This window comes from Nannospalax galili, unplaced genomic scaffold (genome assembly GCF_000622305.1).
Source record: "Nannospalax galili isolate Female #2095 unplaced genomic scaffold, S.galili_v1.0 scaffold377, whole genome shotgun sequence".
NCBI lineage: Eukaryota > Metazoa > Chordata > Mammalia > Rodentia > Spalacidae > Nannospalax > Nannospalax galili.
Genome location: NW_008341187.1, coordinates 1,651,039 through 1,677,372, shown reverse-complemented (window position 1 = coordinate 1,677,372; position 26,334 = coordinate 1,651,039). Strand labels below are relative to the sequence as shown.

Genomic DNA, 26,334 nt, shown 5'->3' with positions numbered 1-26,334 from the left:
AATTCATTTACTTGATTAAAAGTTAATCCCTGAAGGCAGTGGACTTACTATTATCATTCAGTGATAGAGATGAATAGTGAGTGATTTTCTTTGAAAGAATTGCAAGAGATTTTTGGTAAAGAAAACAGAACCTTGGAGGGAAAAGTAATGAATGGTCAGAGGTATAACTGAAGAAAACCTTGTGGAGCTAAAATAAGTTTACGTTGAAAGAGCTAGCTAATTCTTGTACAGTTAGTAGAATTGAAAAATAACACACCAGGGGCTAGAGAGATGGCTCAGCAATTAAAAGCACTGAACACTCTTGCAGAGGACCCAGGTTCTAATCCCAGCACTCACATGTCAGCTAACAACCATCCTTAACTCCAATTCCAGCACGTTTGACCCCCTCTTCTGTCTTCTGTGGGCATTGTACCACACAGGTGCACTTATATACATGCAGGCATAACACTCATACACATAATACAAAAAAAATCAAAAAATTAAAAAAGAAAAGAAAAACAGCATAGCCATGCATGGATAGAGGAGAGACTCGGGGGACCCTGCCTGACACTTCTGGACTATTTCCTACTGATAGATCAGGAGGGAGGGGAGTCGTAGCTTTCAATTACATACCCACTGGTGACCCCACCAGGCCGCAGTGGACAGTCCCAAATCAATGGTCACACAGACGGCTCCAATCAGTCTAAACATCTAGTAGCATTCCAGGAGATTTAAAAAGATTATTCATGATTCTAAAACTTAGAAGACAAAAAGAAAGATCCAGAATACCAAAGATGATTTTTGAAAAAGAATATGAGATGGTGATACTTAGCTTACTAGGCACATTTTTTTTCTTTTAACAAATCTGTAGAAATTAAATATAGTACTTGCCAAGGGCCAGTAGTGTGACATTCACAGAGAAAATTGAAACTGGGAAAAAAGTTTGATGGGGAAGTCTGTTAAACTTGGGCAAGCAGTGCTTAAACAGTATATGCAGTGTGCAAGCTATATAAATAAAGCAAATATTCCTATATTAAGGTTTAAATTCTGTTCAACACATTTACCAAAAAATTACAAGATACTCCCTACCATTAGACTACAACGTTTACAATAATTTGCAGCACATCTTTTGATTTAAAAGTGACTCCCATCAGTGGGGAGCTAGAGAGATGGCTCAGCAGTTAAGAGCATGGACTGTTCTTATAGAGTACCCGGGTTCGATTCCCAGCATCCACATGGCAGCTAACAACTGTCTGAAACTCCAGTTCCAGGGAATACAACACCACTTTCTGACCTCTGTGGGCATCACACTCCATGGGGTGCACTTAGAAACATGCAGGCAATACACACATAGACATAAAATAAAAATAATATTTTTTTAAAAAAAGACTCAACTCCTTCTCCACCCCATAATTTTCATCTCTTATTTATTTAGTAAACATGAAAGAAAAATATGTAAACATATTCCATTGTTTAATAAAACTTAAGGAAAGGAGAGACAGCCAAAATAAAGACCTTTAACATAAGTCTGTATAAATGCACAAATAGGGCTGTGTGTATGTATGTGTGTTCTCAAAGATGGAGAGGAGGAGGAGGGGAAAACAGAAACTAAATGAAGAAAACTTATGCCAAAGGACATAAAATAGAGTGTATATCCAACAAAGTGTAGTAATCATTAGAAGCAGAAATTGTAAGAAATCCCCTGTGCATCAAGAACAACTTGCACATGTTGTCATTTCTGTAGTTGATATATACTGTTTTTCTGTTTGATAATCACTATTACAGTTTTGAAATTAATACTCAGTTTATTTGATGTTTTCTGATTTTACATTAAGGTTTTATTTCATGAAAAAGGTTAATATTGTGATTTATTTGAACATATTTCTAAAATTTTTAAACAATTTAAACACTTATTAGTAAAGAATTTGTTAACATAAATGTGAAATTTACTAATTTTAAGAACGTGAAACTTCTAAGCCACTCTGAATCTTATTTTGTGAAACATTTACTTTATACTTCTGGGTTGTAGATATGAAGACTTTTTGAAGTTGGCTGTTGGTTTTAATACATTTTAATGCTCATTATGCAGACTTTAATTTTCATTCATAGCTAGACAGTAATACAAGGAACATAAGACACATTCCAGACAGTACCCGCTTCTTTTCTATTTCTGTGAACATTATTCCATTTGATAAACATTAGGTTTCTAGTGTGTGCAGATATGATAAATTCTGGATGCATACAGCAGAGATGTACATTGACTAAACGTGTTATGTTTGGGGAATGTTAGGGCAGGTGTTAAAAGCAGCTTATATGACCAGCATGCATATGGGAAATGAATTTCCCATAGTGATTGACAGTGAAAAGAGCTCTGTTGTGCACAGGGGTACCAAGTCTCCAGGCATTTTCGTATTTGGGGCACTGTGCTTCAGCTATGACGAGGCATATTGTATAGAAAAGATAAATCTGGAAAGCTGCCTCATAAAAGACAATATGTACAGTTGTGAGGAAGTTAAATTCTCAGCCCTTTTCCACATGAAAAATTAAATGCATGTCATTATCTTAAAAAGATATACCACAAACTGATATTTCCTGGTCACTAGAGTCTGTCAGATAGGTTAGGTTGCAGATGAGGTTCATCTGTTTTAGTCAGAATTCAATGAAAGAACAGAAGCACAGTAGATATTTTAAATGTAAAGGGATTTGCTCCCAGGACATAGCTGCTTACAACATGTTTGGAAGGGTGTGACACTGTGCAGTTTGCAGACTCACCCTGCAGCTGCAGTGCAGCAATGGTACTGTGCCTTCTCTCAGCACATTAGAGGCTCATGCAAAGAGGTCGGAATACTGTTTCTGCACCCACTGTTGCCATAAAGTTACCCATAGCCATGAATACGTCTGCCTGTTGAAACACAGCAGAAAGATGCTCTTGGCCTCACTCCACCTGCTTCAGGCTCATCCAGCCAGTTAAATTTCATCTTCTCTTGAACTTCACCATGGAAGAGTCTGGAAAATAAAAGTTTTGGTTTTCACTTCAGGAATGCAAAGTACCAGCTGAGTAAATCTACCCTCTTTTCTCATATGCACGCACCACAGAGTATCACTTAATATTGCCAAAGAAGCACTGTCTTCGGAGGTAAGGTGCCATTAGTCTTTCAGACACATAATGGCATGATCTGTCTTGGCTTTGGAATGGTCACTCTTACAGCAGCTTGCAAGTAATTTGACAGCCAGTGTTGGTAGCTTATATTAGACCCAGGCTTGGGGATAGAGAAAGAGGAAGTCAGGAATATTTGGATGCTTTATTAAGTGCATGCCCACATTTATTACAGTTAATTTGCTTACTTAACAAATACTTAATGGATACTTACTAGGTACAGATTTTTTTTTTAAAAAAAACACATGATTACTTTATCTGAATGTATGTGCAGTGCCTGTGGAGGCCAGAAGAGGGCCACAGCGTCCCCTCGAACTAGAGTTAATTGTAAGTGCTAGGAATTGAACCTTGGTCCTCTGCAAGAGTAGCAAGTGCTGTTAACCACTGAGCCATCTCTCCAGACCCAGGTACAAGATTTTGTGATATTTGCTGAGAATATTTGCATGACGACATTCCCTTTGTGTTGGACTAATCTAATAGTGATATAGGCTTGTAGATGTATTTGTTGATTCATATTCCTTTCTGTGGGATCAACTGGGAATGGATTTGGTATGTATCATATTTATGCACCTGTTTGTGGAAGATTAATTTCAACATTACTCAGGAAGGCATTCATGGTCTTTTGTCAAAGAAAATAGGATTACAGTAAAATGTAAATTTGATCTTGACTGCATAATAGTTTATGCATTTTAATATGATTTTAGTCTCCTAATGAAATACAGAAATTATCCTCTTTATAGCATTTTGTGTACCAAATGTGAAGGTTTGGAATACAGCTTTAGTTAGTGGTATACTGAGGGAATTCATCTTCACTGTCTGGGTATTCCCTTTATCTCCGTTTCAGTTACTCTTTTTCCCCTGACTCAACTCAGCTATTTAAGGTACCTTTCCAGACTCAATTTAATAAGCTACCCTTGTAATATTGAAATGTAACCTATAGTGTTTACCGAATTTTAATGTTTACCATGACGTTTCTCAACTATGTGTTATTAAACTTTATTTTCCTTATAATCTATGCTTTAGTAATTGATGCCAACACTAAAGAGTTAAGTCACAGTTGCTGTTGTGTTCATCCATCTACATAATCTAAAATAAAAATAATTAATATTTGTAAAAAAAGCCTTAGAAAAGCAAGTCATGAATTTGATTTTGAGCCTAGGTGGCATGCCAGCCCTGCGAATTGTGGCACTGTTGGCATTCCTGACAGGTGCTTCTGGGGCTTCTGAACTTAATTTTAGAAGTATAAGAATTTATTTTCTTACAGAATATTTGTAGCTTTTCTTCATTTCCATCTAAAAAGATTTTGGTTCATGATAGTAACAGCTCAGTTATCTATTGCTGCATAAGAAAACATCTCCAAACTTAAGAGACCAAAATAAGAAGTTGTTTTAATTTCCTCATAATTCTCTGGGTCAGCAATGCATTTTTGGTGTAGCAGGAATGGTTTTCCTTTGTAGCCAGTCAGTGATGCAGCTGTAGTTTCTCAACTGAACTGGATGATCTAGCCAGACTTTCTCATATGTCTCCTAGTTGCTTCTGCCAGTGGACTCCCTAGTGCCTTATATGGGCTTCATCATATTGTGCCTAGGACCCAAAAACATTAAGAAAAAAAGTTAGCCCGCTTGTGTAGGTGCCTGTGAAACCTCTGCCTTTTCACAGCTGCTAATACAGCAGCACAGAGATGCATCAATCCTATAGTCCATATAGTTTTGCTTGTTATTTTGAAATAGTCCAAATTTGAAATTTGTCTTGAGGTTGTTCAGTGCCAGTATTATATTTCTTTTGTGGATTACTTTCTTGGAGTCATTAAACAGCAACAACAAATCCCCAGCTCCCTCTTTGATCTTTTTCTTCCCAGTTTCCATACACATTCACCCACACACATCCCCCATACATAATAGTTTTAAGTGTTTCAGTAAATGTCACTTTTTAAAAAAATATAATTTTTCATTTATCACTAAATGAAAGCCTGCTTAATCTTTATTTTATCCTTTAAGTTCTTAATAAGGAAGTCTAAGATTCTTAATTTGTAGGTTAGAAAATCTGGTCGTATTTACCTAACAGATTGAAAGAACGCTGTTGGATATAGTGAGTCAGGTCTGTTTCCTCCAACTACCAGTATTACATGTGGTTACTGACTGGCTGGTAGGATATGTTGCTTGAGCCGCCTTCCTAGAAGAATGTTTGGGGAACCACATTTTCTCATTGGCCTTTCCCTAGGATCACTGACAGAATATTACTTAATTTGATTGCAACAGGAATTTGTTTTTCTACTCTACATATAACCACATGCTCAGAACCAGAAAAAAAGAGGCTGGATAAGAAGTTGTTCAGTTAATTGTGATAAGCATCATTGGGCTTCCTTCTCTTCCTCAGCTTACTTAAACAATGGGATCAGTTGTGAAAAACTAATATGGGGGTCTGGAGAGATGGCTCAATGAGTACTCACTGTTTTTCTAGAGGGCCACAGTTTGATTCCTAGCACCCACATGAGTTGACTCACAACTACTTTTAACTTCAGCTCCAGGGGATTGGAGTCCTTCTGGCCTCTGTGATCACCTGCACTCATGTGCACACCCCCATACATATAATTAAAAATAAAATCTTAAAAAGAGTAATTTTTAATTTCTTAGAGCTTTATGCTAATATGCTCCTATGATTTGTATTTTTTAGAAAGTATAAAAAGCTAATTACATGACCTTCATAAAGTCCTAATGCCAAAATAAATGAATATTTAAGTTTTTTTGTTAATTTCCTTAAGTATTAAATACTAGTTTGTCCTGATTTCTGAAAAGTACAGAATGCTTACTATTCCAGCAATGTAAATTGGTTTTCTATGTCAAGAAAGAGTTCATAGAGTGATAGCAGATATTGAGAAAGCAAAATGTTCTTGGTTTTTATTGAAGATTTCATTCTTCTAGTCTATAAATATTTAAGAGTAGCTCTTATGTTGTTGCTGTGCTAAGACCAGAAATGTTGTGTAAAATACTTGAAATATCTGCCTTTAGAGAGAAAGTGTAAATTTTGTAAGCATATAATATTTAAATAATTGTATTGATATTAAAATTATGAGTTATGTAATTTCACTGAAAAGTTAGTTTGTACTGCATTTGTAGAGTGAAGAATAATGGAGAATTAACAAGAAAAAATAAGGAAGTTGGGTTCTTCTCATTTTTTTTGCCAACCTCTTATTATTTTATCTTTGATTTTTTGAAATACAACTTTTTCAAAAAGTATAGGTATCTTTATTTTTAAAGCATATTTCAAATGAAATAGTTGTTCTTAACAGTATTATGTCACTCCTATCTAGCATCCTGTTGTTACTCTTATTTGGTTAACACAGCAAAGGTCTGTACATAACTTCTGTTTGCTAGAATATAATTTATTTTTGACAACATGTCATTAACATTTATTGAGCACTTAATGCCAGACCCGATTTTAAGCATCTAACATGCTTTGTCTTACTGAGCCTCAGATGTACACTGTGAGGTAGAAGTGTTTTACTACTTCAAAATGGTGGTTCTGAGAGATGGGATGGTTTACCTAAGGTTATATGCTAGTGAATGAGAGACCTGAAAATTGAATCCAGACAGTCTTAATGTCAGAGCTTGTGGGACTGGAGAGATGGCTCAGCAGTTAAGGGCGCTGGATGCTCTTGCAGAGGACCCAGGTTGGATTCTCAGCACACACATGATGACTAACAACCATCTGTAACTAGGGTTCCAGGGGATCCGGTGCCCTTTTCTGGCCTCCGTGGGCATTGTACAACATGAATGCACTTAGACATATGTTGGCAATACGCTCATACACATAAAATTTTAAGAAACTCCAGGCAATCATCTACTTTCAGTTTCTGTAGGATAAGTTTTGATTTGCTCCATACAAACTGGAATACAGTGGGTCTTCCTTTTTTTATATGTGACTTACCATGAAGATTTTAAGATTCATTAGTGTTGTTACATTGATCAAAGGTTGTTCTTTTTCATAGTTGAATAGTATGCTGACGTAACTGTATACCACAATTCCTTCTTCCCTTCACCTGCTGATAGATACTTGTTTTCAGATTTGCATTTTTACAGATCTACTGTGAACATTTAAGTAAGTCCTGTATGAACTGATCTTTTCCTTTTTCTTAAGTAAATACCTAGGGATGCAATTGATAATCACACTATTAGTTTATATTTAACATCTTTAGAATCTCCAGAAATTACACCTGAAAAGTATTTAGTTCATTTTACAGAATGCTAGCCTCATATATAGTACATAAAACATGTAGTATATACTTTTTTTTAAATTGGAGAATTTCTGAATTCAAAAACCTGTCTGTTCATAAGGTTTTCAAAAAAGTTGATGTGACTTCTACTGCCTTGTGAAATAGCCAAGTACAAGCTGAACATTCCTAATCCAGATGTCTGAACTATGAATGCTCTGAAGTATGAAACTATGAGTACCCACATGACAACAAATAGAAAACTCCACAGTGAATCTTATGTGACAGGTTGGAGTCGATTATGTAGACACACACACACACACACACACACACACGCACACAAAACCCACAAAATTACCTTCAGGTAATATGTGAAAGGCATATATGAGACATAAATCAGTTTTGGGCTTAGGCTTGTTTCCCAACTGTATTAGTCAGGGTTCTCCAAAGAAACAGAACCAGTAGAATGAATATGTATAGAGATTTATCAGCTTAGCTCACAGGATAGAGTCCGAGTAGTCCAACAATGGCTGCACCACACTGGAGAGGCTGAGAATCCGTAGTCGCTCAGTCCACAAGGCTGGATGTCTCAGTAGTCCCAATCTGGTGCTGAAGGTCTGACAAATTCCAAAATATCAGCTAGTCTTCAGTCTACAGCAGCAAGACGAACTCACCAGCGACAGAGAAGGCAAGCCGCAGAAAAGCCCCGCGTTCTCCTCTGCCTTGGTCTTTTATACCAGCTGCCATCAGAAGGTAACGCCCAAATTTAGGGTGTGTCTTCCAGCTTTAGATGATCCAATCAAGAAGATCTCTTTCATTTCAGTTAATCTCAGATCTAATCAAGTTGACACCCAGGATTAGCCATCACACCAACCCTAAAGTATCTTATTATTTATACGCTGTTATTTCAAAATCTGAAAGAAAACCTTGAAATCCATAGCACTTTTAGTCCCAAGGATTTCAGAAAGTAGCTACTCAAGCTGTACTATAGAATGATTTTGGGGGCTGGAGAGATGGCTCAGCAGGTAAGAACACTGATTGTTCTTGCAGAAGACCCAGGTTTGAATCACAGCACCTACAAGGCAGCTAACAACTGTCTGTAACTCCAGTTCCAGGGGATCCAACAGTCTCTTCTGTCCTCCGCGGGCATTGCACGATACAGGTGCACTTACCTACATGCAGGCAATACACACATACATGTGGAGTAAAAGCAATAAATAAAATATGAAAAAAATGTTTAAAAATGACTTGGATAATTCAATAGGTGTTTATATACTTTGTTATAATAAATTTATATAGATCCTTTAGAAAGAGTACATGTTACTATATAAAACGTTCTAAAATACAAATGCTGAAATCTTAATTGTCTAAAGGAATATTAACGTTAAAAAGGAGTGAGAATAGGAGCTGCATGGCATTGTTTGAAAACATGTTTTCATACTGCAAACTCTTTGTAATGAAACTGTGCTAATGAGAACAGCAATATTCAGGTGGAATTCTGAATATTCCATCCTGCCCAGTACCTAGCATTAGGTGCTGATATATGTAGTCTAGCAGTGACTATTCTCATTACATATTATTTGTGTGTTATAATATGTTTTTACTAGAGGTGAGCATTGGTTTAAAGTTAGATTTGTGATGTATCCTAAGTTACACTGTCGATAATATAGCAAGAATTGCAGCACATCGTAACTTCAAAACCCATTCTTTTTTTATTGTGCCATACTGTTTACTGTAAAGCCTTGTGTTTGCTGTACAAGTTGAATTAGTGTAATTAAATATTAATCACAATGACTAGATGAAACTGATTATTGTATACCAGTTTTGCCTTTTCTAATTGCATATATCATAACTGACTACCTAATAAAGGCACAAAAATTTCTCATGCAGTTTTCTCATTTCCTTTCTGGTTGAATTTTGTCTTGCAGGGTTACATTTTGCCATCTGCCTTTCCAGAGTAAGTGGCTCTATGTGGGCACCGAACGAGGAAATATACATATTGTCAACGTGGAGTCCTTCACCCTCTCAGGCTATGTCATTATGTGGAATAAAGCCATTGAACTGTAAGTTTGAACAAATACTCCATTTCTGAAAGTATCAATATCTTATATCTTTGTATGTACAATATCCAGTTAGTAAATCCATGCGGAGTATGTGTCAGGCATTCTTGATAGTGTATATAGAGATTTATTGGACTTACGTAAGTATTATCCTATTGTCATGAGAGTTGGAAAATTTAACAGTTTGGTACATTCATATACGTGGATAAATCTGTATCATTATACATATTTTCACCAGTGCATAGTTACGTTTATTGCAGTAGTTACTCTTCTTATGTTGAAAACATTCAATTTTTTTCTGTTCTTTTGCCTTCTCATTATTTTTCTTTTAAATCCTTGCCATGGGCCACAAGTGGGTTTTTGCTAGTGTTTAGAGAGCATTGATGTAAACTACTCTTTAGTATTTTCTAATAATCAAGAAATGTAAAGCAAATGTTTGCTAAAATTAATATTTCACCAATATTAACAAAATTGAACTTGTGGTGCCTACAGATCTCTAGTGCAAATTTTTACTTCCTGAAATTTTCTTATATCTTCTCTTTCTGCACATTTTTTCTCATAATGTTTAGATATAAAAATAAAGTTTAAAGCTGTTGGCAAGACTCTTTAGTGAAATGTTTCATTTTGATATAAAAAATCAGTCATCCATTATATGCCACGGTATTTATATCTTTCTGTCATAAGTATAATTTTGTGACATTCACACAATGTATTGGTGTAGCTATCAAAATGTATTTAAATATAGTTTTCCTTCCTCTGCAGGGACATTGTTAACATTCCTTGGAAGTATGAGTTTTCAGTTTGTTCTTTGAGTTGCCCATCTGGTGGGTAGGGCTGATCCAAATCTTCACAGTTTTACTAGAGACGGTCATGGTGTGATTTCTTACCCTGCAGTGTTTATATACAGGGATATGTTTTTTCCTACTGCATGGATATTACTTTAACCATATTCTTATCTATATGTTATCTTTTTTATCACAATATATAGGTGGCATTATTCTCTTGGGTTTAAAGCAATATAATAGAAAATTTCCACTTCTGGTATGAACTGGGAAGTTTGGTAGGATATCCCAATTGACATCTAGTAAATTTTGATATCTTAAGTATTGTGTTGCTTTATTAACTTTGGGAATTTTATATTGAAAGGGGATTTTCTGTGTTCAGATGTTAGAGATTCTTTCCTATATAAAAAGTGTAATTATATACTTGTTGACATAGCCACATGGTACCAATTTTTTTTGTTTTGATCTACATTTTGGAGTGTAGGTCTGTACTTACCAGACTGCTGTCTTCATAAATGAATCTTTATTGATGTTTCATTTTTATTGTAATGAATATGTAGGTTTTTATTATAATGAAATTTTTACCTGAGAAAAAAATCCTTAACTTTTTTCTTTTACAGGTCATCTAAATCTCACCCAGGACCTGTTGTCCATATAAGTGATAATCCCATGGATGAGGGGAAGGTAGATGTTTTTTCTAAACAAACATTTGTTTACTAAAACCATGATGTTTTGACTTAAATATGCAGACTATCCTAGGACTCACTTTTGTCAAAAATTTGAGATTGGAATAACATTTGTATATCATGCACTGAAGGCTGTTTACTCATTTTGAAGAACAAGTGGACGAATCAGAATGATTTCCAATTAAAAGAATAAAAATACTAAAGCAAAAATAAAATTTAATGAATACAAGTAATTTATTTTTGGTTTACACAGAATATTTCCCCTGATGTTCTAATAATGCTGATAATTTGGGGGAATTCTTAACAATTTCAGTTACAGCTTTTGCAGTGCTTGGCCTATATTGCATGATGTCAGAGTTATCTCTGTATCTAACTTTCCTTAATTTATTTTCATAACTAGGTCTAGTTAATAATGTAGATATAATTCCAGAGTTTTGAACTGTTGCTTAATTTTTTTATTCTCTGAATTGAGTTTCTTAACAGCCTGTATCTAGCTATTGTTACTTTAGATTAATAGACTTAAAATAATAAAATTTTCTTGTCAATGAATTTCTGTTTCCTTTCCCAAACTAATCTTTTAGGCAGTTCTATTTAATAATCATCTTTTCCTACCTATGTAATTTTATGACATTAACATGAGTAAGTACCAGGAAGTTTATTGTTGTCAGAAATCACTGATATAAAGCTTCATCTTCTAAAAGGGGTTGACTCAAATGTTACTTCCCTCAACTAGTTAGAAAGGGCAAGTGTATAAATTATTTATACAGTTCTCTTAGCTTGCCACTGGGAAGCAAAAGTATACCTGAGCTATTTGGAATTGACTAATGATCACGGGCTTATATGATTAGAAAGAAACATTGCATAAAACAAATGTAGAATAACATGAATGCTTATTTTCTTTTACACAAGATACTCATTTAAAAGCTAAGCCTCTGGGTGGGAAGCATGTCAAATTAGAAGTTTCTCTTCCACCTGGGGTCATTTCATATTGCCACAGTGGGCGACAACCCGATCCATTCTTGAATCACCCCTGTCAACCTTCCTAGAGTACCATTTTGATCTTAATGTTTTCCTGTTGAAAAGTGTTCTGTGCCTCTGCAGTCTAAGAGAGTGGATAAGTTTTCCTTCTCTTTCACATATGTGTACCAAAATGGCATGCTAATGCCAATAGCTTTCCAAGTACGGACTGCTCCTTGGCCTCTGTGTTTTTGTTTCTGGGAATCTTACTTGCAGAGCTCTCTCACCATTCTGCCAAATTCCCCTCCACACTCTAAGGTCCAAATTAAAAGTGTATCAGATGATGTCTGCCATGATAATTCTGACAGAAAATGCCTTCTCGCACTTCTGCATCCATTAGTACTTCAGCTATGCGTATTTTATGGTGCATATTACAGATTGCCTTTGTTAAAGATGTATCTATATCTCTGCTCCTGAACTATATAGAGAGTTGTTATATGTTATATTCAGTATACCTACTAATTTTCCTTCCTTTTTTGTGGTAGGTGCTGGAGATTGAGCTCAGGGCCTTGCACATGCTAGGCAAGCACTCTACCACCGCTGTAACTATCTCCTGTCTGGTTTTAAATTTTATGAGTGTTTTGCTATGTCATTCAATGCCCATGGAGGCCAGAAGAGGTCATTAAATTCCCTAGAGCTGGAGTTACAGACAGTTAGAGGCCATTGGGTGCTGGGAACCAAACCTGGGTCCTCTGTAAGAGCAACTCGTGCTCTTAACTGCTGAGCCATCTCAGCTACACTCTGGTTGGTTGGTTTTGGCACAGGATCTCATTATGTATCCCAGATTGGTCTGGATCTCAAGATCTCCTGCCTCCAGGCTTCCCAGGTGTTAGGATTTCAAGAGGTTGCCATCATGCTTGATTCCACTTCTGTTTTTTTGTAAGAGAAAAATTATAAGGAAATTAGCAGTACAAAGTAACTTACCTTTCTCTGAGTTATGAAATATTCTAGTAGAAAAAAAATCTTTCTTACAGTTTCATACATGGATATAATACACTTTTATCGCATTTACTCCACATTACCCTTTTCTTATCCCACTCTCTCTGGACCCCTTCCCAACAAGTCCTTCTGCTTTCATGTTTTTTTAGCTTTATTTATTTTTCTAATTACTCACTGGGATTAATTAGGGTTACTTCTATGAACTTGGGTATGTTTTTATTGTAGCTTTGAAAGCTTACTCATGACTGCACAACTGAAGAAAATTGTCTCCTCCTCCCTCAACAGGCTGCCAATAACTGCTCAGGAGGGTTTCCTGTGGCCCTCCTCCATTGGTGCTGGAATGTTGACAGGATAAAGCTTGTGCAGTTAACCACACATAGTGTGAGTTTGTGAGTGCAATGGCCATGTCATGTCCAGAACACAGTGTTCTTTTCCTTCTTCTGGCTCTTACGTTCATTGAGTTTTCCCATGATGTTCCCTGATCTTTGGAGGAGGGGGTGGTAATATTAATGTCCCTTTTAGGGCAAAGCAATAAATAGTCACTCTCAGCACTTTGAGATCAGTTAAGAGTCTGCATTAACTGCTTACTGTCCTCTATGAAAAGAAGCTTTCTATTAGGAATAAATCCTGAGGAGATTTTTCCAAGTATAATATTTTGACTTAGTTTCTTATTTTAATTATCTTGCTTTTGTAAAGAAGGGTATTGAAAAACTCTGATCCACTCACCTGGAGCTAGAGCTGGGGTTCCTGTCCTGTGAACTGGAGCTGTGATCCTCTCCTGTGAACCTGCACCTGAGGACCCCTCCCTTGAACCTGTAGCTCCAGTCCCTTCCAGTGAGCTAGAATTGTGGTCCCCACCTTTGAATCTGTAGCTGTGGTCCCCTCCTATGAACCTGGAGTTGTGGTCCTCTCTTACAAGCTAGAGCTATGGTCTATCCTCATGAAGTGGACCCCTCTTGTGAGCTGGAGTTGTGATGTCTTTTGATGAACCTGGACCTATGGTCCCCTCCTATGAGCTGGAACTGTTGTTCTGTCCTGGGAGTTGGAGCTGTGCCCACCCCTCCCATCCCCATGAGCCAGAGTTGTGGTCCCTTCCTGTGAGTTGGACCTATGGTTCCCTCACATGAGCCTGAAGCTTTGAACCCCCACCGTGACCCACAGCTCCCTAGGGGTAGGCTATGGTGTTTCACAGCCCTCTTTTCCTTCTTCTGGCTCTTAAGGTCGTGGAGTTTTTCCCACAATGTTCCCTGATGTTCCACGGTGGTACACAGTAGAACATGGAAGACTTCCTGACTTTGGGCAGCAGTTTCAGTCTTCTCTGAATGACTACATTCCCTCTAAGTTCTCTCTCCTGAGGTCCCAAGTTGTGCATGGCAGAGGTTTTGCCCTTTCTGGTGGAGACAGAGGAGACCTCAGTTATTTGCACTTTCTGGGCTTGGAAGGACTGGCTATCTGGATCAGACCTCCCACTACCATGAGGCCCAGCTGTGGTCCTCACTCCACACGTGGTCCTAGGTATCCAGGCCTTGATGTTGGACCTCTCTCATTCCCAGGCACCAAGAGGTTTTCTGTTATTTTTCTGTTTCTCTTCTGCAGCCCCAGTGTGCCTTCACCTGTGTCCTACTTGAACATACAGAGATAAAAAGTCAGTCTGGGAAGTTAAAAAATAAAGAAGGAAATAGAAAGCACTGTAATAACTAAACTAATACAATCTTCAAACTATAAACATGTAATTATATCATAGAATATAAATTCAAAATTCTTTATTTCTACTATAATTTTAAAATATTGTTTACGACAAAACTGTACAACCAAGCTTCAATAATAATTTGAAATTTACCACTCTTCCTATAATGTTAGTTTGCCTCTGTCTTTTTTTTCGGTTTTATCTCTTTTTTTAAGTTTAAGAAAAATTATTGAGAATTTCATGCATGCATATAAGGTGTTTTGATCAAATCCACACCCACTCCCTCCCCTCCAACTCCTCCCATATCTCCCCCATCACTTTTCTGATAACTTCATGTACTCTTTCTTCTTCTTTTATTTATTTATTTATTTTTTTAGTGGGGCTTTTGGCTACTCTAACATTCCCCCCTCTGAAGAGATAGCCCTAAAATCTTTTAGGGATTAGATAAAAGCTCCCAAAAACTTTTGACATTTTTGGCTTTTGGAAGAGAGTATGTTGCTAAGAGGCCCAAGGACATTTTGAATTTTAGCCAAGAAACTGGCTACATTTCTTTGGGGTCTTTTTACACTAACTGCCTAGCCAATTCCTACCTCCTATTCTTATCACACCATCCTCTGACGAGGTTACCCAAATTGCCAATAGGGAATCAGGGCGTAGACTGCTCTGGCTTCTTCCATGCTGAACAAGGACGCAAGGTGAGGCAATTGGTGTACCCCTTCAGTGGGTCAAGCTCCCAAATTGCATAATTCCTAAATCTTTATTGAATTTTTGTGTATTTCATACATAAAATCATCTTTATAACCTTAGATTATTAAAATACAGATAGGCATGATTAATTCCTTAAAGTTACATGTCTACTAAGTAACACTTTTACAACTGGAGCTGGAGCTTTTGATCTATTTCATCTTGCACTGTTGTTCATGGTACATCAATTTGTAAATTATTTTTTTCTTTCCTTTTTCTTTGTTGCTGGATTTCCTTTCTTACTGTATCATTTGTCCAAGACATTTGGATCTTGGAAGTATTGGGAAAGAAAAGGGGAAAGGAAACCACTGTGGTTTTCCCAGAAGAACATACTTTACCTGTGCTAGCTAGTATGCAGCTCGCTGTCTCCTTTTCATTCAGTTCAGGACCTCAACTCATCTAGAATGGCTGCCCGCATTTCACATGGGTCTTCCCACTGTAGTTAACCTAATCAAAATAACCCCTCATAGGCATACCCGGAGGCTTTCTTTGGTGAGTCTCCATCCTATCAAATTGACAGTCAATGTTAACCATCACACTGGGGCAAGATTGTGGGGCAGCAGATGGGCAGTGCATAGTTTGTGAGGCAAGAACATATCAGGCTGTGTGTCTTTTGTTAAAGGTATTATAGTGAACAAATGTTTGTTCTTGCTCAATGAACTAGTACAGTCTGTGAGAGAATTCAAGTAAGGAAAAGACTGTATGACTATGAGATAATCCTTTAGACTAAAGAATAGAATGCTATTAGAGTGTATTAGAAAGTCATTGACTTAACATTTGCTACCTCAAGGAAGCCTTCCCAAAGAACGTGGTTGCCAAGACCACATCTGAAGGGTGAGTGGGACTAGTTAGAGGATGCCATTCAAATGGCATGCCCAGACAGGAGGAACAGCATGTGCAGAAGCTCAAAGATGAGTGCACAGAGAAAACCCCAGATCTAGAGAATGGAGTGTATTGGGTGGGAGAGGGATAAGGTATATTAGAGAGGTCAGCAGCAATCAGTGATGAATTCTATAGCCATGGAATGAGTTGAAGTTTTATCCTCAAAAGAATTGTGAAACTTCAGATTTTAAATAGAAGCATATATCAGTTTGCATTTCATAACTGATAATCCAACTACAATGTGGAGTGGGTTAAAGTTGGAACAAGGCTAGATTCAAGTGGACCAGAAAAGAGACCTTTGTATCTTTCATGAGGAGAAAGGTACTAGAGATTTTTACAGACAAATGAGAAAGACATAGAACATAATCTTAAATTTAGATGATCGTTGTCCCTCTTAAGGGAGCAGCTAGCTAGCGTTCATGGTAACTCAAGCTTTTTGACTTAGATGTGGTGATAACACTGCAGTGAAGGTTGCCAGCAGGACACAGAGGGTAGCAGTACCCTCAGCATCATTACTTTGTAGTTCTAATGTGTATTAAGTAGTGGTATGGTTATTGGAATTATGAGTCTGAACCTCATGAATAGATTTGGGATGGTGATTCTTTGAAATTAATATGTAGAGTGAAATTCCTTAGTAATGTATAGCTCTTGGAAAGATGTTAATATTGGAAGTACATACAAGTGTTCATTTTTATTAGATACTTTTAGAACGTATCAGTGAGGATGTGTACTTGGGACTTCAGACAGTACTGCTCTTTTTAGCATCACTTGTATTTTGCATCCTTGATCATCAGAGGCATGTGCACACTCCCTGAAGTGCTCTCCTTTGTTGTCTGTGATTAGTAACTCTCAATGCAGGTATTTAATTACAGTACAGTTTTATGCTTGAAGAATATGAATGATGATTAACTTTATTGTCATATTTTATAGAATAGATAAATCATTCCTAGGGAATGTGGCTTTTTTTTCACAGCTTTTGATTGGCTTTGAATCTGGAACAGTAGTGTTATGGGACCTCAAGTCAAAGAAAGCTGACTACAGATACACATATGACGAGGTAACCACATGTGTTTTAATTAGTTCTCTTGCCGGTTATGTCACTCACAGCAGCTTCCCAAGAACTTAATTTTCACTTTTAGCTTAGATTTGATCTTAGGTTAGTTACAAAGTTTTTTGTAATTTCTCCAAAACACAGTTTTTCTTCCATTAATAATATGCTCACAGAGATTTCCTCTTTTAGGAATTAGGGCAGATAGTGTGTTAATTGGTGTCATTCATCAGTGAACCTCCTCAGTCTGGAGTTCTCCTTGTAGGATACGTTTTCATTACAAATACAGTTATTCAGTAACTATAGAAATTCTCACTTATTTTGATACTTTTAAAGAATATAGTTTTGTTATTTCTCTATGATTAGATTTCAGGCTTTACTGTTTGGTAGTCTTATCACAATAAAAGGTGTATTTTCTCTTTTTTAAGACAGGGTCTCCCTGTAGTTCCAGCTGACCTAGAGCTTGTTATGTAGGCTAGGTAGGCCCAATCGTACAGAGATCCACCCACCTCTGCCTCTTGAGTGCTGAGATTAAAGGTGCTAATATGCCTTTACCGTTTTTTTTTAATACTTTAGTTTTGTTTTAGCTTCTTAACACTGCTCATATTTTCTAGAAATAATTCCACCTTTAATAAACACTAAAGGATTGCCTATTTTAAGACTAAGGTTTTGCAGTGTCATTTTTCATTTTGTTAGAGATACTTTGAATCACAAACATTGTATTATATGTTGGCCTTCAGAGACACAGCCAGTTCTCTGTACATATCATTATTTAATTTTTTCATCTGATCTGTATTAAAATATTGTATAATTTTATGTTAAATATTGTATAATTTTATGTTAAATTTGTAAGTGCACAAAAAAACAAATAAGCAGACATTGAATTAATTGAAAAGGATGACTGTGTATGTATAATAAAAATTGTTTCTTGATTTTCAGTTGAATGTTTTCTTGCTGTGCTGTGCAATTCTGATAGCTCATCAGGGTAGCTTTGAAAGTCAGTTAAGCATTAAGAATGATACTACATCTATGTGACTTGAACACAAGTACTTCAAAGCAGACCTTGGGAACTGATTTTTAAAAATAAAATTTTACAGATAAATAGTAATTTATAGCAAAAAGGGAGGAGTAACACAAGTCAGTAATATGAAACATTTTTAGATAATGGGCCAGAAGTATAATATTCTGATCAAAAGAGGGTTGTCTTGCATTAAAAATTGCCTCCATAATTATTTCACTGTATTGGAGACATGTCTTAATGTTTGCCCTGAGATGTATTTATTGATCTTAATCACAAATACATATTTTAACTTTAAGATTAATTTTTAACTCATTTTTTAAAACTTACTGATCTATCAGCATAACTAATTTCTTCAATCTGGTATCATTTGTAACATTATGTTTTAGTATGATTTATTCTGTTAAGTTCTAAGAATACTGTTTTCCAAAACTTGTCTATAAATAGTAGATATGTCATGAAAGCTTCTTAATGCTGGCTTATGAACTCCAATAATTAAGAGGAATTAAGGCAGTTTCGATATGCAATATATTTGTATTGCAAGAGGACTAACCTGTTTTGAGAATGTAGTTAATATATTTCCTTTAGCTCGCAAAGTATAAAAACATTTATTAAAATCAGTTACCAAACCATTTATGGTAAGTTTGATGATAGAATTCTTCACTCTTTTCTAGGCTATTCACTCTGTGGCTTGGCATCATGAAGGAAAACAATTTATTTGCAGTCATTCAGATGGTACTTTGACCATATGGAATGTGAGGTCTCCTACTAAGCCTGTACAGACAATCACACCTCATGGTAAGGTTGCCTCAATTTTAAAGACAACCTAAATTGTAATGGACAATGGACAGTTTTGTTTGTGTTTGCATTTGGATTTGTTTGGTTGGTTTTAATGAATGAATATCATGGTGGTTTCATGTATTGAATGCTATAGTATTTTCTAAATATAATTTCTTCATTGCCTGAAAAGCAGATAGTTTTGTGAGCAATAAGACTTTAAGATTTTGTCATCTTAAAACTGTCACAAACTCAGGCATGGTGGCACAAACCTTTAGTCCAGCACTCGGGAGGCAGGAATAGGCAGATCTCTGATTTTGAGGCCAGTCTGATCTACATAGCAAATTCCAGGTCAGCCCTGGCTATATAGTAAGACCCTCACTATCTCAAAACAAGCAAAGAAATAACAAAAGCTCCCACAAAACAATCTCAAGTTGTTACTGTATATGTAACAGTGTAGTTGAAACAGTTGGACTTCACTAGGAAGACTCATAGGACCCAGCATACAGTCCTATTCCTGCAGTGGTTTATTTTATCAGAAGACTGAAAAGCAGTCACGAAAGGGAAAAGGCACATGGATGAGGCTAAGGAAATCAAATGCTTGCTCCAAGAGTCCTTTCCTCCCGAGTCACACAAAACAAACGACCTTCACTGCTCTAGCTGCGAGCTGAAACTGCATATGTGAAACACTGTGTATAAAGCAGCTCTCGGGGCCTAGGACTCCAGGATCCTTTTGTGGGATTGCAGGGTCCAATCATGTGAGCATCCTCTGTTTTAGCAGGTATCAAAACTTCAGGACTCTTGAAAGGTAAATACATTGAGCACGGTTACATTTCTGTGTGCAGTTTAGACACAGTGAGTCACTCTCATCAATCAGGACACAGTAGGAGCTATCTTGAAAGCCAAGTTTCTAAGCACCAACCAGAAGCTACCTTTGAAAGCAGATCATCCTAGGGATAGTGGACTTGGGCCTCAGTGCCAGCTCTTTTCTGCACAAGTGGCATTTGAAAACCCTGTAAGAAATTATTATAAACAGTCTTTTTTGTTTTGGAGTTTTCATTCCTTACTAATCTGCATTTTTCACCTTAAACCCAAGAGAGTCCTTTATGCTAAGTTTAGATAAATCATACTAAGGGACATGACTATAATCTGACAGTTCTGAAGACTATCCTTAAAGCTTTATATCCCTTTGCTTACTTTAAAATATAAATACCTACTTTTGAAAAATTTATACATTCTGAAGAATTGCAATGTAGAATTTAAAGAAACAGTAAAATTGAAAACATACTTATGGGTGTATTGATATACACCTGTATTTAAGCACTCAGCAGGCTGATGCAGGGAATCATGAGTTGGAGACCAACCTGGGCTGTATAGCAGTACCCTATCTCAAATAAACAAAGGAGCAATGAACAAAATCTAGGGTTTTTCTTTCTGTGGCAGTTTTCTGGGAAGAATCACCATTCTCGAGATCACTTATGGGGATGTACTCTACCACTGCTCAGTGATAGCAGTCATATTTCAGAAAAGCACCTTTTGACCGTGTCTAGGATAGCCCTTAGGGTGACTGTTCCTGTCTTTCTCCATCTGTATTGGTTCTTTCAGTTTTGTTATTTGATTCTCTGATGTGGTTGGTACTCAAGAAAATTCCCATACATCTTAGAATCACTCAACCACTAGAGCTTATGAATCTAGAAAACCAATAGGAATAACCTCTCATTTCATAAGAAAACGGAAGTACAAGTACATGCTCTATCAAAGGTGGTAGAAATTTGTAAGACTGGTGTTTCATCTTGAAATTTATGTTTTTATTTTTATTATTTTTTGAGAAAGGTCTTCAAATTATATGTACCTCAGGGTGGCCAGGTGGGCTTCAGATTTTATGTACCTCAGAGTGACCTTGAACTCATGATCCCCCTGCCATCTCCTCTGAAAGTCTGGAATTACAGGAGTAGTAGAGCTCTTACCTAGTACGTGTAAGGCCTCCTGGATTTGATCCCTAATCCCTACAAAAGGAAAGGAAAGGAAAGGGGAGGGGAGGGGAGGGGAGGGGAGGGGGAGAAAGCAGAAGAAAAGAAAATGTTGTGCCAGGGGAATTTTTTTTAAACCATTTGAGTATAATTTGAAGACATGGTACCCAGTCATCTTCAGGTATTGGTTTGTTTATTTCTGTGAGAAATAAGCACATTTTCAGACCAAGAGACTGAATTAGATTAGGTGCAGTGTTTCTACAGTCCTTTAAACTGGAATGGTTCTGGAGTCTTCTCCTGACTTTCACACATGATAAATTATAAAAATTTCTGGTCATTTATTTTGTGCCATTTGTCTCCCTATGGTTTTTGTCTGATATTTCTTCGTAATTAGATTCAGGTTGGCACTGTTCAGCGATCATACCCTAATACGACTGATGTACGTGGGTTTTGCATTTGTTAGCCCCATATTGGTACTATCTTGTGCTGGTGTCATTTATTAAGGTTTTATGTGCTATATATCTGTTATAAAGTTACACTTTTTCTCTTTGAACTTAAAAAGCATTTTTTATTTGTAATTTGAAGCCATAATTCTGATTTGACAGGTTTTAGTGCATCTCATTCCTCATGAGATTTTTTACTCTCTACTGTAAGCTTCTGTTGATGTTTCTTGGATGAATTAGACCTATAAGTGTAATGTTGCCAAATGAAGGCTTTCTATTTAGTCTTGATTTTATACATACACTGACTGTAAGATCTTTAGAACAGATGTGAGGAGGTGATGTAGATCACTTCCTAGAATGTTTGTCGTCTCTTACAGAGAAGAGCCACCAGCTGAACTCATTGCTATGCCAGTAAGGCAAAGAGTATTTGATCGACTGTGTTTTCTCAAAGTTAGAATCAAAAAAAAAAAAAAAAAAAGGAAATGAAATGAAAAAAAAGTGAACTTTTCCTCCTGTGGTGCATGTTAAGAAATAGGGTAACATTTTTTTTTTCTGGTTTTTGAGACGGGATCTTCCTGTAACTTCAGCTGGCCTGGAACTCACTATGTAGACCAGGATGGCCTCCATTATGTAGAGATCTGCCTACCTCTGCCTCCTGAGTGCTGGAATTAAAGGTGTGTATCAGCATACTGAGCTAAGATATAGGGTAGTTTTTGTTGAACAATACAGCAATCTAAATGTGGATGGTCCTAATTTTATTGCACATTTACTTTTATTTCTATAAAATAATGTTTTATATAAATAACCAAAATTTATAGGCAATGATATCATTTCACAGGTTTCTTGTTTTCTGCTGGCTTCTTAGCTCACTAAGAATAGTGAGTTCTACAGCAGAGCCAAGTCCATTGCACTACATTACAGTCCACATGTGTGTTTTGCATACCACAATAAAATGTCATTCCATATTTACTATATTTGTGATGCAGAGTTTTCAGAATACCAGCCCCTTCTTTTGATCAAATGAAACTTAGCCCTTTTTTTCTTCATATGGTCTTCTGCTGTGACTTCTTGCTCATAATTTTTAGCCCAATTTTTTGTTTATTAAATTTTTTAAATACAGTATACTTTTGAATTTTTCTGCATTATTGTTTAGTTGTACAGGTACCTTAGTCTTAAGAAACCATTTAAAATGTTCCCTTGCTAGTAATAATATTAGTGCTATTGCTATTAGTGCTTTCATGTGGCTTAGTTTTGATGCCATGTTTATGTTTTAAAAGATTCATGAATTGTTTTTCTTATGATTATGTGGGTTGAATCCAGGGCATCTTGTTTGTTAACCAAGCACTCTGCCAACTGAACTGCATTCTCAGTCCTGATGTTAATGCATTTTGAAAAATGTGTTCAGAAGGTATGACATCCGCCTAATGTGAGATTTTAAATAAGAAAGCTTGTCAGTTAATATCTCTGAGCCTCTTGTTCTTATCTATAACTAGAGATAATAGTGAAACAATCATCTTTTCATGCTGTTCTGAGAATTACATTTTTTATTCAGCTAATATTTATTGGCTTTACTATATGTAAATGAGAATAACTAGAAATTAGGATGTGCTGTGTGCCTATGTGAGTCTAGTAAATAGAATCTGGGAATTCTTCTTTACTCGGTAGGATGGTTTAATATTCCCTCCAAATGTAATTCTATATCACAAGTATGTGTATCTATTTTTAAAAATACACATTTTTTATTTTATGTCTATGCCTGCATGTATGTGAGCACAGCCATGTCAGACAGTGCCCATGGAGGTCAGAAGAGGATGTGGGATCCCTTGCAACTAGAGTTACAGTTGTTATCTGCCATGTAGGTGCTGGGAACTGAACCCAGGTCCTCTGCAAGAGCAGCCAGTACTCAACTGTACAGCCATGTCTCCAACCCCTTATTTTTTCTTATTTTAGTTGTTTGATATTAGAATCATATCAAGGTCAAAGGAGCTTTAGGAGTGTAAAGTTGAATATTTTTCTTCATGACAAGACACAGCAGACAATTTTTGGTATCTAAACTAAGCTAAAGTAATACCTCTTCCTTATGGTTCTTATGAATATCAAAACATATTGTTCTTGCAGTCAGACAATGAAACCTATTTCCAGCTTTTGTATATGTGAAACACTTTGTCAAGGGCCTGGGGAGATGGCTCAGTGAACAAGCATTTGCTTTTCAAGTGGGAGGACAGAGTTTAGATCGCCCACATCCATGTAAAAATCCAGGATAGGTATGGCAACACCTGTAATTTTAGTGCTCAGGAGGCAGAGACAGGAGATACCTGGAGCAAGTTGGTTAGCTAAGGTAGTTGAAGTTAGGGTCTCAGACCCTGCCTTACTTTAGAAAGTCTACAGCCATTAAGGAAGGCACCTATATCAGCTTTAGGCCCCCACATCCTAAATATATGTACATATATATACGTACATGCATGTATCCACATTCATGTGAACATGAATAGATACATATATACCTATGCCACACACATACACATAAGTACTTTGTGAAAATAATGTATATTCCAGAGCTTATTAGTTGTAAAATGACAGGAATGAATGAGTTATGGTAACAAGTGTGTCTGTGTAGACATTGAGCAGATTTGGTTCCATACATTCACTTTGCTGAGTCATTTACCTTAGACTATAGATGGTATTTTTTTTGCATAGTACCTAGGGTAAGTTATATCTCTTCCTTTTGGCCTGCTTCTGTCCTGTGGCAGAAAAGCTTGTATTTAGAAGGGATGATACTTCTACCATGGCTGTTCGAAGCTGTCATATTCGCTGTGAGATTTGCTGAGTCAGGCCCCCACATGGTCTCCACTGTAGCCCAGGGATATAGAGTAAAAGCTTCTCCAATTGTCAGCTTCACTGGAATCAAATTATTTCTCTGAGGAAATGGAGATGCTAGACAGTCACAATCAATAGATATCCACAATAGAAACTGATGTTTTAAATTTAGTTTCTGGAGCATATTTATCAGTGCAATCAGTCTCCTTATCAATGATTAAATGAAGGGCAACTTTTATTCTATTAAGGGTCTCTAGATTAAATATAAAATTAAACTTCATGTACGTGAAAGTATTATACATTAAGGACGAAGCATAAAAAGAATTCTCCATCTGCTTTTAAGATTCACCCTAAGCATAAAAATAAAGTTATACCTCATTTATACAAAGTTTTCTCAAATTTATGTATTTGAACAAAGCTTGTGCAGATAACTTTTACTTAAAGGCAAAGACTGAAAATGGCAGAAAATGTGAATTCAGGAAAGCATTTTGAAGCATCTATTTGTAAGCTCACAGTGCAAGGTTCTCCTGAGCTTTCAGCTGTGGCCATCAGGGTCTGGCTTCCAAGGAGCCCTAGAAGAATCTTGAGAGGACACTCTTGGAGTGATCAAGCCACTCACACCCATCAAGGCAAGGGGCCAGGGAGGTACCCAGGGAGATTTTGGACATTCAGTACCTGATAAATTGTGTTTCTCTTTCCTTAGCCAGGAATCAAAGTACAGATACATCCCCAGCCCCCTGCTTTAAATGAGCTCTATCTCCACACTGAGTAAGGAGAGCATACTCTCCCTCACCGATATTTCAGAATTGTATTATTAGCATCAGCAGTGTGGTTTTCCAGTTTGTCAATTAATATTGTGAAAAATCCCTTTCTAGTAGTAATGTAATTTGAGCTACCTGTGTAACTTAATATTTACTAGTATAAGCATTAAGGAAATAGCAAGTAAAATAAAGCAAGCAAAATTAATTTAGTGACATTTTATTTAGCCCCAAATATGCAAAATATATCATCATATCCCCAAGCACACAAAGTTGAGATAGTTCACATCTTTTTTGTACAAATATACAAAAATATTTTGTGGCGTAACCAAACCTGCATCATTGAGGTATCATGTTATGTGAAATCTAGTATGTATTTCACACCATAACACATCTGAACTTGGACTGGTCACAGTTCAGGTGCCGAGCAGCCACTCAACTGAGGACGTAGTGCAGTGTAACAACTGCTTCATTTTAAAGACTATCCTGAGTTCTAATTAGCAAAATAAAAACTTGTAAAGTGATTGTTTTGTCACATTTTAAAATTTAATGAATCTTTATTAAGTAGACATTTTTGTTGACTATTTCCAGTCTGCTAGAGATTAAATACTAGGACTACAGCACCCTTGATGAGCTCATAGTCAAGTGGCTAAAAGTGATTTATGAGCTCCTCATCATAGACATTTTAATAGATTTTGATATGTGTTTCATGTGATATGGGGTAAAACAAAGGGGTGAAAGTTGTAGGAATAGTTTCCAAGTTCAAGACATCTCAGTACTGAAGGGGAAGTGTGTACTAAGGTAAAAGAGCAAGGCAGTGTTACCTTAGTGAGAATGTATAAAGGCACAAAATGTAAAGCAGAGTGTTTGGGGAACTGGTAGTCCAGTTAGATTAGAGTTTAGACAGGTAGCAGGAAGTGAGAACACAGCCATGTACAGAGGCAAGATTAGACACCAGACTATGCTGAAAAGTTTGAACTCCATGCCAGAAATGTAGTAAATTATTTTACACTGAGAAACATTAAATTCACATCTTGAAAATGTCACTTTGATGGTAGTATACTAGGCTACCTAAAGATGGAATGGGGCAACCAATTAGGAAACAATTGTACCAATAAGAAATAAACAGAGACCATTTTAATATTGGTAGTGGAAAGAGAAAGAAATGGACAGGCCTTAGATGAACCTATTGTAGCTGGATAGTTACAGAGGGTAGGAAAACGGGATGTGGTAAAAAGACAAGAAAAAGCAAATATGGAATAGGGGCTATACACTTTATTAAACTGGGTTTTTATAACTAATCAGGTATTTTCATTGATTTGCCAGGACAGTTTACAGGTAGTTTAAAGAACAAATTCAT

The 26,334-nt window shown here is 36.5% G+C and overlaps 1 protein-coding gene across 6 annotated transcripts in view; it reads left to right on the top strand.

Moving 5' to 3' along the window:
- The window catches only part of Stxbp5 (syntaxin binding protein 5), a 175,193-nt gene that overhangs the window by 58,908 nt on the left and 89,951 nt on the right, over positions 1-26,334 (top strand). For all 6 annotated transcript variants that reach the window (XR_003850096.1, XM_029565170.1, XM_017799044.2 and 3 more), the window contains exons 5-8: positions 9,275-9,409; positions 10,809-10,872; positions 17,117-17,200; positions 18,884-19,007. Coding sequence is in view for 5 of the 6 variants with exons in the window: in XM_029565170.1 (XP_029421030.1) it covers positions 9,275-9,409; positions 10,809-10,872; positions 17,117-17,200; positions 18,884-19,007 (407 nt within the window). In the remaining variant the exon portion in view is untranslated. The remainder of the gene's footprint in view (positions 1-9,274; positions 9,410-10,808; positions 10,873-17,116; positions 17,201-18,883; positions 19,008-26,334) is intronic.